General features: G+C 51.4%; 1 protein-coding gene across 3 annotated transcripts; it reads right to left on the bottom strand.

The window, feature by feature from the left end:
- Positions 1-35: 35 nt before the first annotated feature.
- Positions 36-9971, bottom strand: AP1M2 (adaptor related protein complex 1 subunit mu 2). 3 transcript variants are annotated; one of them, XR_014294217.1, is made up of 12 exons: positions 9861-9971; positions 8564-8720; positions 8310-8377; positions 5993-6123; positions 5735-5882; positions 5514-5640; positions 4872-5020; positions 4720-4791; positions 2431-2589; positions 1797-1878; positions 1081-1156; positions 36-645 (listed from the first exon to the last, which is right to left on the bottom strand). XR_014294217.1 is itself a non-coding variant. In XM_082622871.1 (12 exons), the coding sequence occupies exons 1-12, from the start codon at positions 9900-9902 to the stop codon at positions 623-625; spliced, it is 1272 nt and encodes a 423-aa protein (XP_082478997.1). In that variant the 5' UTR covers positions 9903-9971; the 3' UTR covers positions 36-622. The 3 variants fall into 3 exon arrangements, 2 of the variants coding, with proteins under 2 accessions (XP_082478997.1, XP_082478996.1); XM_082622871.1 differs by having other exon boundaries at positions 1797-1922; positions 4872-5014; XM_082622870.1 differs by having other exon boundaries at positions 1797-1922.
- Between the last annotated feature and the right edge of the window lie 2613 nt (positions 9972-12584).

The following is a 12584-nucleotide window of genomic DNA, read 5'->3' on the forward strand; positions in this document are numbered from 1 at the left end:
ATTGAGCCATGATCTGATTTAGGAGTTAACGGGCGCCCTCTGGCGGCTATGATGGTAACTGGCTGACGTGGGGGAGGGAAGCCCAGAGCCCTGGGAACCAAAGTGGGGGCAAGTGCGAGGGCCCAGATGAGTGACCATCGGGAAGAGAAATGGATATGTGTTGCTCACGCTTATCCCAGCACTTCAGGGACAGCCCTGGCACCCCCAGCCCCCAGCCAAGAAACACATAACAGCAGCTAGATTCATTTTTAATGCCATCCTAAAACTCAGAATGGGCCAGCGGGGCCTCTGGGCTCAGCAGCTGTGGAGGGGGGCCTCCCCACACCTCCTAAGGCAGGTCACTGCAAGAAGGCACTCATGAGGGGGACTTCAAGCCCTTTTTCTATTTCTTCATATAAAATGGGAGGGAGGAGGGGCGGGAGCCTGGAGACAGGGAGAACATCCCTCCCAGCCTATGGGTAAAGGAAAAGGCTGGGAGGGAGCCAGACAGCCCTTAAGAAACTGCTAATTCAGGGACTGCCGTCACACACACGCATCCCATCTTCCCTCTCTCTCTCTAGAGTTCGCAGTCGGGGCCTGGGGAGAGGACGGCCTGTGTTCAAGCCCCCACTTCTTCTCCCTTCTAGCTGGTACGAAGTTGATAATCTGCAGGGAAACAATGAGCAGGGACCATCTCAGAATTGGGGAAAGGAGACAAAGGGACAGGCCCCCCACCCAAATCCAGCCCCTTCCCCAGTACTCATGATCAACCCTACAGGTATGTAACAAGGCTATGGACTGGCTCAAACATGGGGATTGTAACCACAGAAACAAGCCTGCTTCCAGGCAGTAGATGGGGGTGCTATGTGTTCAGCCCCTCATCCAAACCCCACCACCACTACCCTGGAGCTGGCAACTGTCCCCATTTTAAAGATAAGCAAACTGAGGCCCAGGATGGCACACTGACAGAGACAGGATAGACTTGGGGCCAGGCCTGTTGAGTTTTGGAGTCCTCTGAGACAGGATGTATTAAAGCCCCAAGACCATCCATCCCCTTTCATCTCCTTGTCTCCATCATCCCAGGGAGCTGGGCTGCCTTACCGCCACTCTGGGTGATATAGCGGACCCAGGGCAGGGCCTGGTAACCACTCTTCTCGATGATCTTCATGTATCGGACCTGAAAAGGGATGAAAGGAGGTGGCCCAGGCTAGGGGGAGAGAGCTGGCTGGGGCCAGGGGAAAATATATAACACAACTTCAGGGAATAAGAAAGCACAGACTTAGGGACTTCCCTGGTGGCACAGTGGTTAAGACTCTGAGCTCCCAATGCAGGGGACCTGGGGTTCGATCCCTGGTCAGGGAACTTGATCCCACATGCGTGCTGCAACTAAGAGTTCGCATGCCACAACTAAGGAGCCTGCCGGCCGCAACTAAGACCCAGTGCAACCAAATAAATAAATATTTAAAAAAAATAGGAAGCACAGGCTGGGAGAAATGAAGTAACATGGCTCAGGGCAAAGATGTGGCAAGGACAGTGTGTGGGGGAGTTAGGGAGAGGTGGTCCAGGACAGTGGGAAAGATGGCCCAGTATAAGGGAATAGACACAGCACAGTTTAGGCACAGGGCAAAGTAAGAGGGGGAGGGGGAGGGGACCCAGGCTGAGAGCAGAAGAGGCAACACTGTTCCAGGAAAAGACAAGGATGATTGCAAAGGAGAGATGAGCCAGGCCAGGGAACGGAGGTGATCCAAGCTAAGAGACAGGAGAGCAGGGAACCCACTGAGGTCAAGAAGAGGAGCCACTCTGCCCACTTCTCTCACCTGGATCCCGGAGACGGTGAAATAGGGGATCTCAAACTTGACCCCGATGGGGGGCCGGCCCTCTACCTCCTCCTTCTCCACGCTGGGGAGGCCAAAGTGGGCACGCATCAGGTACTCCTTGCCCCCCTGAGGGCACATGGAAGTATCAGACATACTGAGGGGCCCCTCTATACCCCAGACCATCCTCATGGCAGCCCCTAGGGGTAGGCTCTGCTCTCAGCCCATTTTACAAACCAGAAAGTAAAGGCTCCTGGCCAAGACTCACAGCCAAAGCTTCTGACTGCAAAGCCTGGTCAGGAACCTTCTAACGATCACCTCCCATTTTCCAGGCCCCGATGAACAGCCCCACCAATATCCCAGGGACAGACCAATCCTCCAGCAGCCCAAGGATGTGGGTAACATGATATTGCCTATTTTACAGATGGGCAAACTGAGGCTCCATGAGAGGAAGTGGGATTCCCAAGGCTGTCTGGGATTGGGAGAATTTAACTATTATGCTGGTCTGGTTTCCAGCTTTATCATCCCCGAAGGATGGCCATGTGCACACGTAGGTGGCTCTCTGATTTATTCTCTGCCTTGCCCTCAAGAAGCACGGGTAGGTCCCCCAGATCCCCCGCCCATCCATGGTGCTCACCGGGAAAGACTTGATACTCCAGATAACGACGTTCTTCTCTGGCATGTACTTGGCACTGCCCACGCTGGTCTTGAAGCGTGGGGAGTCGGCATCGCTGGGTACTGGCACAGATATCTCCACGCTGTTGGCCACCGACTGCTTCTTAAACTGCCCCTTAGCCTGTCAGTGGAGAGAACATGGGGCATGAGGAATTCACTCAGGCAAATATTCACCAAGGCCTTTTCATGTGCCAGCTCATCAAGAGCCCTGAAGTGGGGACCATAATCCAGCCTATTTTCCAGATGAGGAAACAGAGGCACAGAGAAGTTAAAGCATTTGCCTGGAGACACACAGCCAACAAGTGGCAGAGCTGGGATCCACACCCAGGAGAGACTCCAGAGGTCCTGATTTTGTTTTTTTGTTTTGTTTTTTGGCTGCACACAGAGCGTGCAAGATCTTAGTTCCCCGACCAGGGATGGAACCCACGCCCACTGCAGTGGAAGCTCAAAGTCTTAACCACTGGACCGCCAGGGAGGTCCCCCAGAGGCCCTGCTTTTGGTGCCTTCCGTTTGGAAAGTGTCATACACCTTTGCCTCGTTCAAAAGATCCCTCATTTGAGCAGTCCCTAGGGCAGGCTCTGCTCTCAGCCCACTTCACAGACAAGAAAGTAAAGGCTCCTGGCCAAGACTCGCAGCCGAAGCTTCTGACTGCAAAGCCTGATGGGTCCTCAGCCCGTCACAGAGTTTTCATTTGAAAGCTGACATTTACTGACCCCCTACGATGTGCTGGGCCCTGTGCCAAGCAGTTAGCCCTCTCACTAATTCTCTAAAGTAGGAGCCATTCCTAAGGCCCATTTTACAGAGGAGGAGACTGAGGCCCACAGAGAGCATTTTGCCCGAGTCACATAGTTGATAACCGGCACAGCAGGGATTTGACCCAAGCCTGTGTTCTCAATCCTCACATGTTCTCCTTACAGATAAGTTACAACATTATAGGCAGATCTAGATCTGTGTGACTTGGGACAAGCTTTTAACACAAGGACTCTAAGTGTCCATGTGCAGTAGCTAGCATTATGATGACTGCTCTTATTTATGAATTTGGTGGTGGGGGGGAATATATGAGAGGTGGGATTGGGGGCAGAGGACCTGGAGGTAAAACAAGGCAGGGGTTGTTCTTTCTGGAAGACACCAGCTTTAAGACCCTTTCCACTTTCCCTGCCTGCAGAGATGGGGACACTGGGGATGTCAACACCCCCGCCCCGTGACCGTCCACTCCACAACCCAGCTCCCCGAAGACTCTAAGACTGGGGAACAAAGTTAAATCTGAGAACACAGACTCTTGAGCCAGGCAGACCCAAGTTCAACGTGCCCCCTCCCTTCCTAGATGAATGACATCTTAATTCTTCTGGGCCTCAGTTTCCCCATCTGTAAATGGGGCTAACTATACGCTCTGGAGGAGCTCTTGCTTGGGGCACTGGGAGACAAGCACAGGGCTATTCATGGGAAGGTGAACCGGAGTAGCCAGGAACTGAAAACAACCCGTGCAAGAGATGGGACAGAAGATTCTCACGGTGGAATATTCTACAGCCACAGAAATGGAGGCACTAAGCTCTGGCTGCTGGGATTCCTCTTAAAAATCCACATTACCTGAACAAAGCAAATTATACAAAAAGTCATACAGCTCCAGTCCATGGATGTAAAGGTCAGAAACCAGAAGAATGAAATATTTGTGGTTATAAATGCAGGTGGCAAAACTATAAAGAAAAGCAAAGAAATTATTTACAGGAAATTCAGAATTTTGATTACCTGCGGGCAGAGGAGGAGCAGTAATTGGGGGAGGGGCAGACGGGGGTTCAGAGGAGCTGGTGGAGCCAGGCACGTTCAAATAAGCTGTGTGGTTTATTATTAATCTTTAAATCATATAAATACACTATATGGTTTATATACTTGTATGAAAGTAAATAAGTAAAACAGATCATGTGTCAGATGCTGGTAAGTAATAAGGGGAAAACTACAGCAAAGAAGGGATGTGGGAAAGTCAGGGAGGGCTTCTCTGAGGAGGTGACATTTAAGCAAAGAACTGAAGGAGGTGAAGGAGCAAGCTATGTGGATATATGGGTGGCTGGGGGCAGAATGATCCAGGGAATAGCCAGGGACCATGCCTGGTATGTTTGAGAACCAGCCAGAAGACTCACATGGCTGGAAGGAAGTGAGGAGCGGGGAGGAAGGTAGGAGATGAGGTTACACTGATGTGGGGGGTGGGTATGAAGGGGCGGATCAGCATTGTGAGTAATTATTCCCCAGGGCCCACCTTGACCATGATCTCCACGCGGCTGTGGGAGAATTTCTCAATGACAGATTCAATCCAGATCAGCGGCTTGACCTACAGACAGAGGAAGAGGGAGTTCTCCGAGGCTCAGGGGTCAATTCTCACCCCTTGCCAGGGGCTTGACCCTGCCTTACCTGGGTGCTGAGGCGGTAGGACATGAGCTCGAAGTCACCGTCGGGCGGAATGAAGGAGATGGTACGGTCGTTGTCGAAGCGAGATAGACGCACACACTGGTGGAATTTCACATCCTCCAGTTCCACGGACTTGTTCTTGCTCCCTGAAACTCGGAGCCGAGTTAGCAGTGTGATCCTGGAGCCTGGGGCGACCCTGGAGCCCGGGGCATGGTACCTATCCTTGTCTTCCCTTTCTACCGCTACGATCATCCCCATTTAACAGATGAGGAAACTGAGGCCCGGAGTGAATGAGTAACTTGCCCAGGGTCACCCAGCTGGCCAGGAGCGGAGCTAGGATCTGAACTCCGGGAATCAGGCTCTTGCTGCCAGGTTGTTAAATATGATGCTATTCTGTCTCTTACTCCCGCTAGAATGTCAGATCCATGAGGGCAGGGATTTTTTTCTTCACTGTGGTGTCCTTGCGCCTGGCACTCAATGATGAAGCAGTTGTTTGCGCAATGAACCAGCAGCTGCAGTACTGGTCACAACCAGAAGAGGGCGGGCGAGTGCTATTTCAGAACTGACTGCAAGTCTCTCGGTACCACCCACCCCTGATGGGACGAAGTCTCAAGCTCCCGCTTGCACCCACTTCCAGAAACTTACGGCCAGTGAGCTCGAAGAGCACGCGGTCATTGAGGCCCAGCCTCAGCTCCGGCATTCCTGACAGAAACACCTTGAGCTTGATGGTGCCCACGATCTCACTCAGCAGGACACTGCCGTTGGCGTTGACCTGAAGATGCACACATGGGCGGGTCAACAGGCATAGGACACACTCTCCTGCCCTAAGGCCGTGGCAGGGGTGGGGCAGAGGTATGGGGGCTCACCAGTAGGTTGACGGACTCTATGACATCGATGAAGACTTCGTTCTTCTTGTATTTGATGCCCTCCGAGCGCCAGGACACAGCATTGGTGACAGTGGGTGGCACTCGCGACTTGCCCGTCTCCAGCTTGTTGCCCTGCTGCGTGATGTATCTGGCAGGAGGGCAGGGAGATGAGCAGGTAGGCCCAGGGACAGTTCCCCAGCCCTCCCCAACTTTCTTCTACCCATGGCCCACCCTGTGGTTGACCCATGGCCCACTCACTCCTGCAGGATTTTGCTGTCCGTGGTCTGTGGGAAGCCGAAGTCCATGAGCTCATCCAGCAGCTCGTAGACGATGACAAAGTTGTCTCGAATGCTTTCCTCCTCCAGCTCCTTGAAGTATTCAGAGAATACCTGCGGGTGCAGGGAGACCGATATCCACAGAGGTGTGGCTGGTGTAGCTGTGGGCTGAGTCCCCACTCACCCAGCCAGCCACCCAACAAGCAACTATTGAGAGCCTACAATATACCACTGTCGGTATATTAATGGTGAACAAAGCCAACAGGGTCTCTGCCCTCCTGGAATGGACCCACCTCAGAACAAGGTTTGTAAATGCATGAAATAAAATACACAAGATGGGAATTCCCTGGTGGTCCAGTGGTTAGGACTCTGCACTTTCACTGCCAAGGGCCCAGGTTTCATCCCTGGTTAGGGAACTAAGATCTCACAAGCCAAGACGTGATGCACAGCAAAAAACAAAAAGAACCGCAAGATGGCAAAGGAAAACTGTTACACAGAAATACGTCTCAGTTCATGGACTCCCTGAATTCTATCCAGGGGCCCTTGGGACTTGGGGGACCCCAAGATGGGAGTCCCTGGGATTAATAGGTATCACCACAGCAGAGAACCTGTCAGTCACCCAGCACTGGAAACCCCATCCTTCATCCTGCTCCAGCCTCTCTGGCCTTTTTTCTGTTCCCATCTCAGGGCCTTTGCACATGCTATGCCCACTGCTTAGGACACTCTCCTCACAGCAGCCTCCTTGTGACAGGCCTCAGCTCCTCAGTGAAGCCACCACTATCCCTTGACCCCTGTGAGTATCAGGGTGAGACTAGCACCCCAGTGACTGGTTATCACAATGTCCCTTTGAATCTCCCTCTTGCCCTTTATTTATTTATTTATTTATTTATTTATTTTGCGGTATGCGGGCCTCTCACTGTTGTGGCTTCTCCCGTTGTGGAGCACAGGCTCCGGACGCGCAGGCTCAGCGGCCATGGCTCACGGGCCCAGCCGCTCCGCGGCATGTGGGATCTTCCCGGACCGGGGCATGAACCCATGTCCCCTGCATCGGCAGGTGGACTGTCTACCACTGAGCCACCAGGGAAGCCCTTGCCCTTTATTTTTTGATATACATATTTATTTATTTTTTGGGTCTTTGTTGCTGCACACGGGCTTTCTCTAGTTGAGGCGAGTAGGAGTGGGGGCTATTCTTTGTTGCGGTGCACGGGCTTCTCTTTGCAGTGGCTTCTCTTGTTGCGGAGCATGGGCCCTAGAACGTGAGGGCTTCAGTAGTTGTGGTGCACGGGTTTAGTAGTTGTGGCTCACGGGCTCTAGAGCACAGGCTCGGTAGTTGTGGCACACAGCCTTAGTTGCTCTGTGGCATGTGGGATCTTCCTGGACCAGGGCTCGAACCTGTGTCCCCTGCATTGGCAGGCGGGTTCTTAACCACTGTGCCACCAGGGAAGTCCCTCCTTCTTGCCCTTTAACTCCTCAGCATAGGCAGGGACCGTGCCTGTCTTATGCACAGCTGTGTCCCTACCTCTGCCTGGCAGAGAGGAGACAACTCAATACAGATCTCTTGTTTGTCAAAGTATATTATATTTACTAGGAATTTTTTTTGGCTGCACCGTGCGGTATGCAAGATCTTAGGTCCCTGACCAGGGATCGAACCCGTGTGCCCTGCAGTGGAAGCACGGAGTCTTAACCACTGGATGGCCAGGGAAGTCCAGGACTCTGCTTCCACTGCTGAGGGTGTGGGTTCGATCCCTGGTTGGGAACTAAGATCCCATAAGCCACATGGTGGCCAAAGGAAAAAAAAGTATTTACTGAGCACTTTCTCAGTCATTGAGAATGGCATATAGTAAGGGCTCAATAAATTACTATATGATAGTATGATACAACATTAGTGGTAATGCTAACAATAATACCAAACCTTTATTGAGCACTTACTGTATACTGAGCACTGTTTTAGGCGCTTTAGAGGTACAAATTTGACTAATTCGTACAACAACCCTGCAGCAGGACTAAACCCAGTTTAGAGGCACAGAGAGAAGTGACTTGTTCAGGGTCACACAGCCAGGAAGTGGGGGAGCTGGGTCTGGAACCCAGTTCCCTCTGGTTCAGATTTGAGCACCGGAGACCTCCTTGGTTCCTACCCTATAGGGAGAGATGATCCCACAGCAGCTAATGAGAACCCAGGGTGATGGGGCTTTGATGGTGACACCCCCAGGGAAAGCTTCCTAGGAGAGATGGATTCCGAAAGAGGTGGGCAAGACAGGTAGACAGACAGACCAGCCGGCCAATGGAAGGCCAGGACCTACCTCCACTGTCTTGTAGAGGAACGAGTACACGAGGGAGGCATTGGCGTTCTTCAGTGTGGTGGCCACCACTGCGGGCAATGAGGTTAAGGAAAAGGTGCCGTTTTGGAGGGTTCCAATGGAGCACAGACCCTGAACCCTCACCCTTCAGCCTGAGCCACTGCTGTATTGTGCACCTCTTGTCCCAGCCCACCACCTCTGGGCCTGAGCTGCCCACCACTGCGGGCCCCCAGGGATCCTCCCGTGGCCTCGGATACAGTAGAGGTTGCTGTATTTGATCCACAGAAAGTGGACCCGGCCGTGGCTCATCAGTGGGGCCAGGGCGCCCTCCTCCTCCCGCTGCATGAGCAGAGGCATGAAGTGCTCAATCTCACTCATGGCCACATCGCCCTTGTAGTTGCGGCTGATCAAGGGCTGAGGGTGGGCAGAGAAGGTCTGGTCACTGCTGGGATCCAGGGACTCTCCGCCTGGGGGCATCAGAGTGCCAAGCTCTGACCCTACTTGCTGGCTGAGGGGGCATGGGCAAGGCTCTGCCTCTCTGCATCTCAGTTTCCTCCTCTGAAAAATGGGCACGTGATAACGACAGCTAGAGCGTCTAGAGCCCTCATTGACATCTACTGAAGCCTGGTTGTTTGCTAATTTATTCTGTTGTCACCACAACCCTATGAGGTAGGTGGTATCACCATCTCCATTTTACAGACGGGGAAACTGAGGTATGAACCACGCCCATAGTAAGTGAGGAAGCTGGGAATTGAACGAAGATGCCCCGGCTCCAGAATTCCTGCTCTCAAGCCAGGCTCCATATGCACCAAATCGGTGAGGTAGGGACGATGAAAGGAAAGAAAGAGAGAAAAAAAGAAAAGAAACAATTATATCCATATATCTCTCATATATCTCTCATAGTTCATATAGCTCTGCCCGGCAGGCAGCAAGCGGTCAATAATAATAATACCTACTTGGTGAGGTTGTTTAGTCCAGTGTTTAGAACAGAGAGGGCACCCGCAGGACCTCACACACCTTACCTCCCAATATGATTATTATCAGAAATATTATTTTCACCGCAAATGTTATTATTGCTCCTGAGTGACAAGACGAATGGGAGGGGGGCACCAGAAAGGGAAAAGACAGACCCAAAGGGGAATTAGGGTCTCCGGCCCCTGCTGTCTTTCCCAAATATTAGTACTGTGGATGATGATGGTGACAGAAATAATCATTTCAATTCATTGAACGCCTAATGTTTGCAGCAGGGCTACTGGGCTAGGTGGTATACACGCATGAGGTTGTATTCGTTCTTCTTGGGTGGGGACTTCTGTTATTCCCATTTGTACGGACAGGGAGACTGAGGCCCAGAGAGGAGAAGCCCCTTGCCTCAGACACGCGGCTAGTGAACAGTGGAGGTCGGATTCGACGCGGGACTCCCAGGGATTGGGGGAGGGGTGTCCACACGCCCCCAGAGCTTTCCGGGGCCTCGCTGCCTGCAAGGAGGGGCCGCCCCTGGGTCCGGGAGGGTGCAGCCTCACCTGTCCGTTCCCCACTCCCTGCGCCCAGCCTCACCTTGCCCTTGACATCGAGGATGAAGACAGCCGAGGCGGACATGGTGGCGGCCGGCGGACCTGGCTGGTGGGGAGGGAGGGCCGGGAGGCGACGGTGGCGCCGCTTCCTTCTTCCTGCGGAAGCGCCCGCGCGCAGGTGAGCACCCAGGTGAGCGCGTCTTAAAGGGGAGGCCACCAGGTGAGCGGCGCAGTCTGCCGACGAGAAGACGCTGCGGGGGCGGGGAGGGGCGGAGCTTCGGATGGGACAGCTGCCCCGCCTCACTTTCCCTTTGCGCCCTGGAGGGCTGATGGGTGGAGACCCCAGACCAACCAACTGTGCATCCAACCAACCATCCACCCATCCATCCATCCATCCATGCATCCATCCATCCATTCATCCATCTATTCATCTATCCATCCAACCAATCAACCATTCATCCACCCACCCATCCACTCTTTTTTTTAATTAATTGATTAATTAATTTTTTAAAATTTTATTGTTTTGGCTGCGTTGAGTCTTTGTTCGTTGCTGTGCGCAAGCTTTCTCTAGTTGAGGCGAGCAGGGGCTACTCTTCGGTGCGGTGCACGGGCTTCTCGTTGTGGTGGCTTCTCTTGTTGTGGAGCATGGGCTCTAGGCGCGTGGGCTTCAGTAGTTGTGGCACGCGGGCTCAGTAGTTGTGGCTCGAGGGTTCTCGAGTGCAGGCTCAGTAGTTGTGGCTTAGTTGCTCCGCGGCATGTGGGATCTTCCTGGACCAGGGCTTGAACCCACGTCCCCTGCACTGGCAGGCGGATTCTTGACCATTGTGTCACCAAGGAAGTCCCCATCCACTCACCTTGTTTCTTCTGTCACTCCCACATGCATGTGCACCCCAATAGAGCAGGGACTTTGTCATTTTCATGTCTGTGTCCCCAGGGCCCAGTGCTGGGTGCTCAATATGTGTCTAATTAATTAATTATTACCATAAATATTTACTAAATAATTTATTCTTTCACTCAGTTACAGGAACTGTGAGTTACACTCTTAGCAGGACAAATGTAGCTGCCTCTTTGTTTTTTTTTTGGCCACAGCCATGTGGGATCTTAGTTCCCCGACCAGGGATCAAACAAGTGGCCCCTGCCGTGGAAGCTCAGAGTCTTTTTTTTTTTTAATTTATTTTATTTTTATTTATTTTTGGCTGCGTTGGGTCTTTGTTGCTGCGCGCGGGCTTTCTCTAGTTGTGGTGAGCGGGGGCTACTCTTGAAGCGCAGAGCCTTAATCACTGGACCTCCAGGGAATTCCCCAAGTAGCGGCTTTTATTGTTATTCCTAATGTTACTCTTTAAAATTTTTAATTAAAAAAATTTTTATACCGTTTTTAAAGGTCACACTCCATTTGCAATTATTACAAAATATTGGCTATATTCACCGTGTCGTACAATACGTGCTGTAGCCTATCTTACACCTAATAGTTTGTGCCTCACCCCCCATCCCTATATTGCCCCTCCCCCTGCCACTGGTAACCATTAGTTTATCCTCTATATCTGTGAGTCTGGTTCTTTTTTGTTGTATTCACTGGTTTGTCATATTTTTTAGATTCCACATATAAGTGATATAATACAGTATTTGTCATTCTCTGTCTGACTTATTTCACTTAACATAATGCCCTCCAAGTCCATCCATGTTGCTGCAAATAGCAAAATTTTGTTCTTTTTTACAGCTGACTAGTATTCCATTGTGTATATATACTACATCTTCTTTTTTTTTTTTTTTTTTTTTTTTGCGGTACACGGACCTCTCACTGTCGTGGCCTCTCCCGTTGCGTAGCACAGGCTCCGGACGCGCAGGCTCAGCGGCCATGGCTCACGGGCCCAGCCGCTCCGCGGCATGTGGGATCTTCCCAGACTGGGGCACGAACCCGTGTCCCCTGCATCGGCAAGCGGACTCTCAACCACTGTGCCACCAGGGAAGCCCTACATCTTCTTTATCCATTCATCTGTTGACGGACACTCTAATGTTACTCTTTTTTTTTTTTTATTTATTTTATTGGGGAATTCCCTGGAAGTCCAGTGGTTAAGACTCCATGCTTTCACTGCCGAGGGTGTGGGTTCGATCCTTAGTTAGAGAACTAAGATCCCACAAGTCACAGGGCGTGGCCAAAAATAAATAAATAAATACATACATAAAATAAAATTTATTTTATTGAAGTATAGTTGATTTACAATGTTGTGTTAATTTCTGCTGTACAGCAAAGTGATTCAGTTATACATATATATACATTCTTTTTCATGTTCTTTTCCATTATGAGTTTATCACAGGATATTGAATATAGTTCCCTGTGCTATACAGTAGGACCTTGGTTTTTTTTAATTAATTAATTAATTTTATTTTTGGCTGCATTGGGTCTTCGTTGCTGGGCGCAGGCTTTCTCTAGTTGCAGTGAGCCAGGGCTACTTTTCATTGCGGTGCGCGGTCTTCTCATTGCGGTGGCTTCTCTTGTTGCGGAGCTCGGGCTCTAGGCATGCAGGCTTCAGTAGTGTGGCTTACCGGCTCTAGAGCGCAGACTCAGTAGTTGTGGCACATGGGCTTAGTTGCTCCACGGCATGTGGGATCTTCCTGGACCAGGGCTCGAACCCATGTGCCCTGCATTGGCAGGCGGATTCTTAACCACTGTGCTACCAGGGAAGGCCAGGACCTTGTTGTTTATCTATACTATATATAATAGTTTGCTTCTGCTAATCCCAAACTCCCAGTCCATCCCTCTCCCACC

The sequence above is a fragment of the Mesoplodon mirus genome, assembly GCF_964341445.2.
Source record: "Mesoplodon mirus genome assembly, chromosome: 5".
Lineage (NCBI taxonomy): Eukaryota > Metazoa > Chordata > Mammalia > Artiodactyla > Ziphiidae > Mesoplodon > Mesoplodon mirus.

Coding starts and splice junctions, on each gene's coding strand:
- AP1M2 (XM_082622870.1), bottom strand. CDS start 9,902: ATGTCCGCCTCGGCTGTCTTCATCCTCGATGTCAAGGGCAAG. Junction 2,590..4,719: donor GCGTGGAGATCATGGTCAAG/GTGGGCCCTGGG, acceptor CTCCACTGACAG/GCTAAGGGGCAGTTTAAGAA. Junction 1,923..2,430: donor GGAGTATCAAGTCTTTCCCG/GTGAGCACCATG, acceptor ATGTGCCCTCAG/GGGGGCAAGGAGTACCTGAT.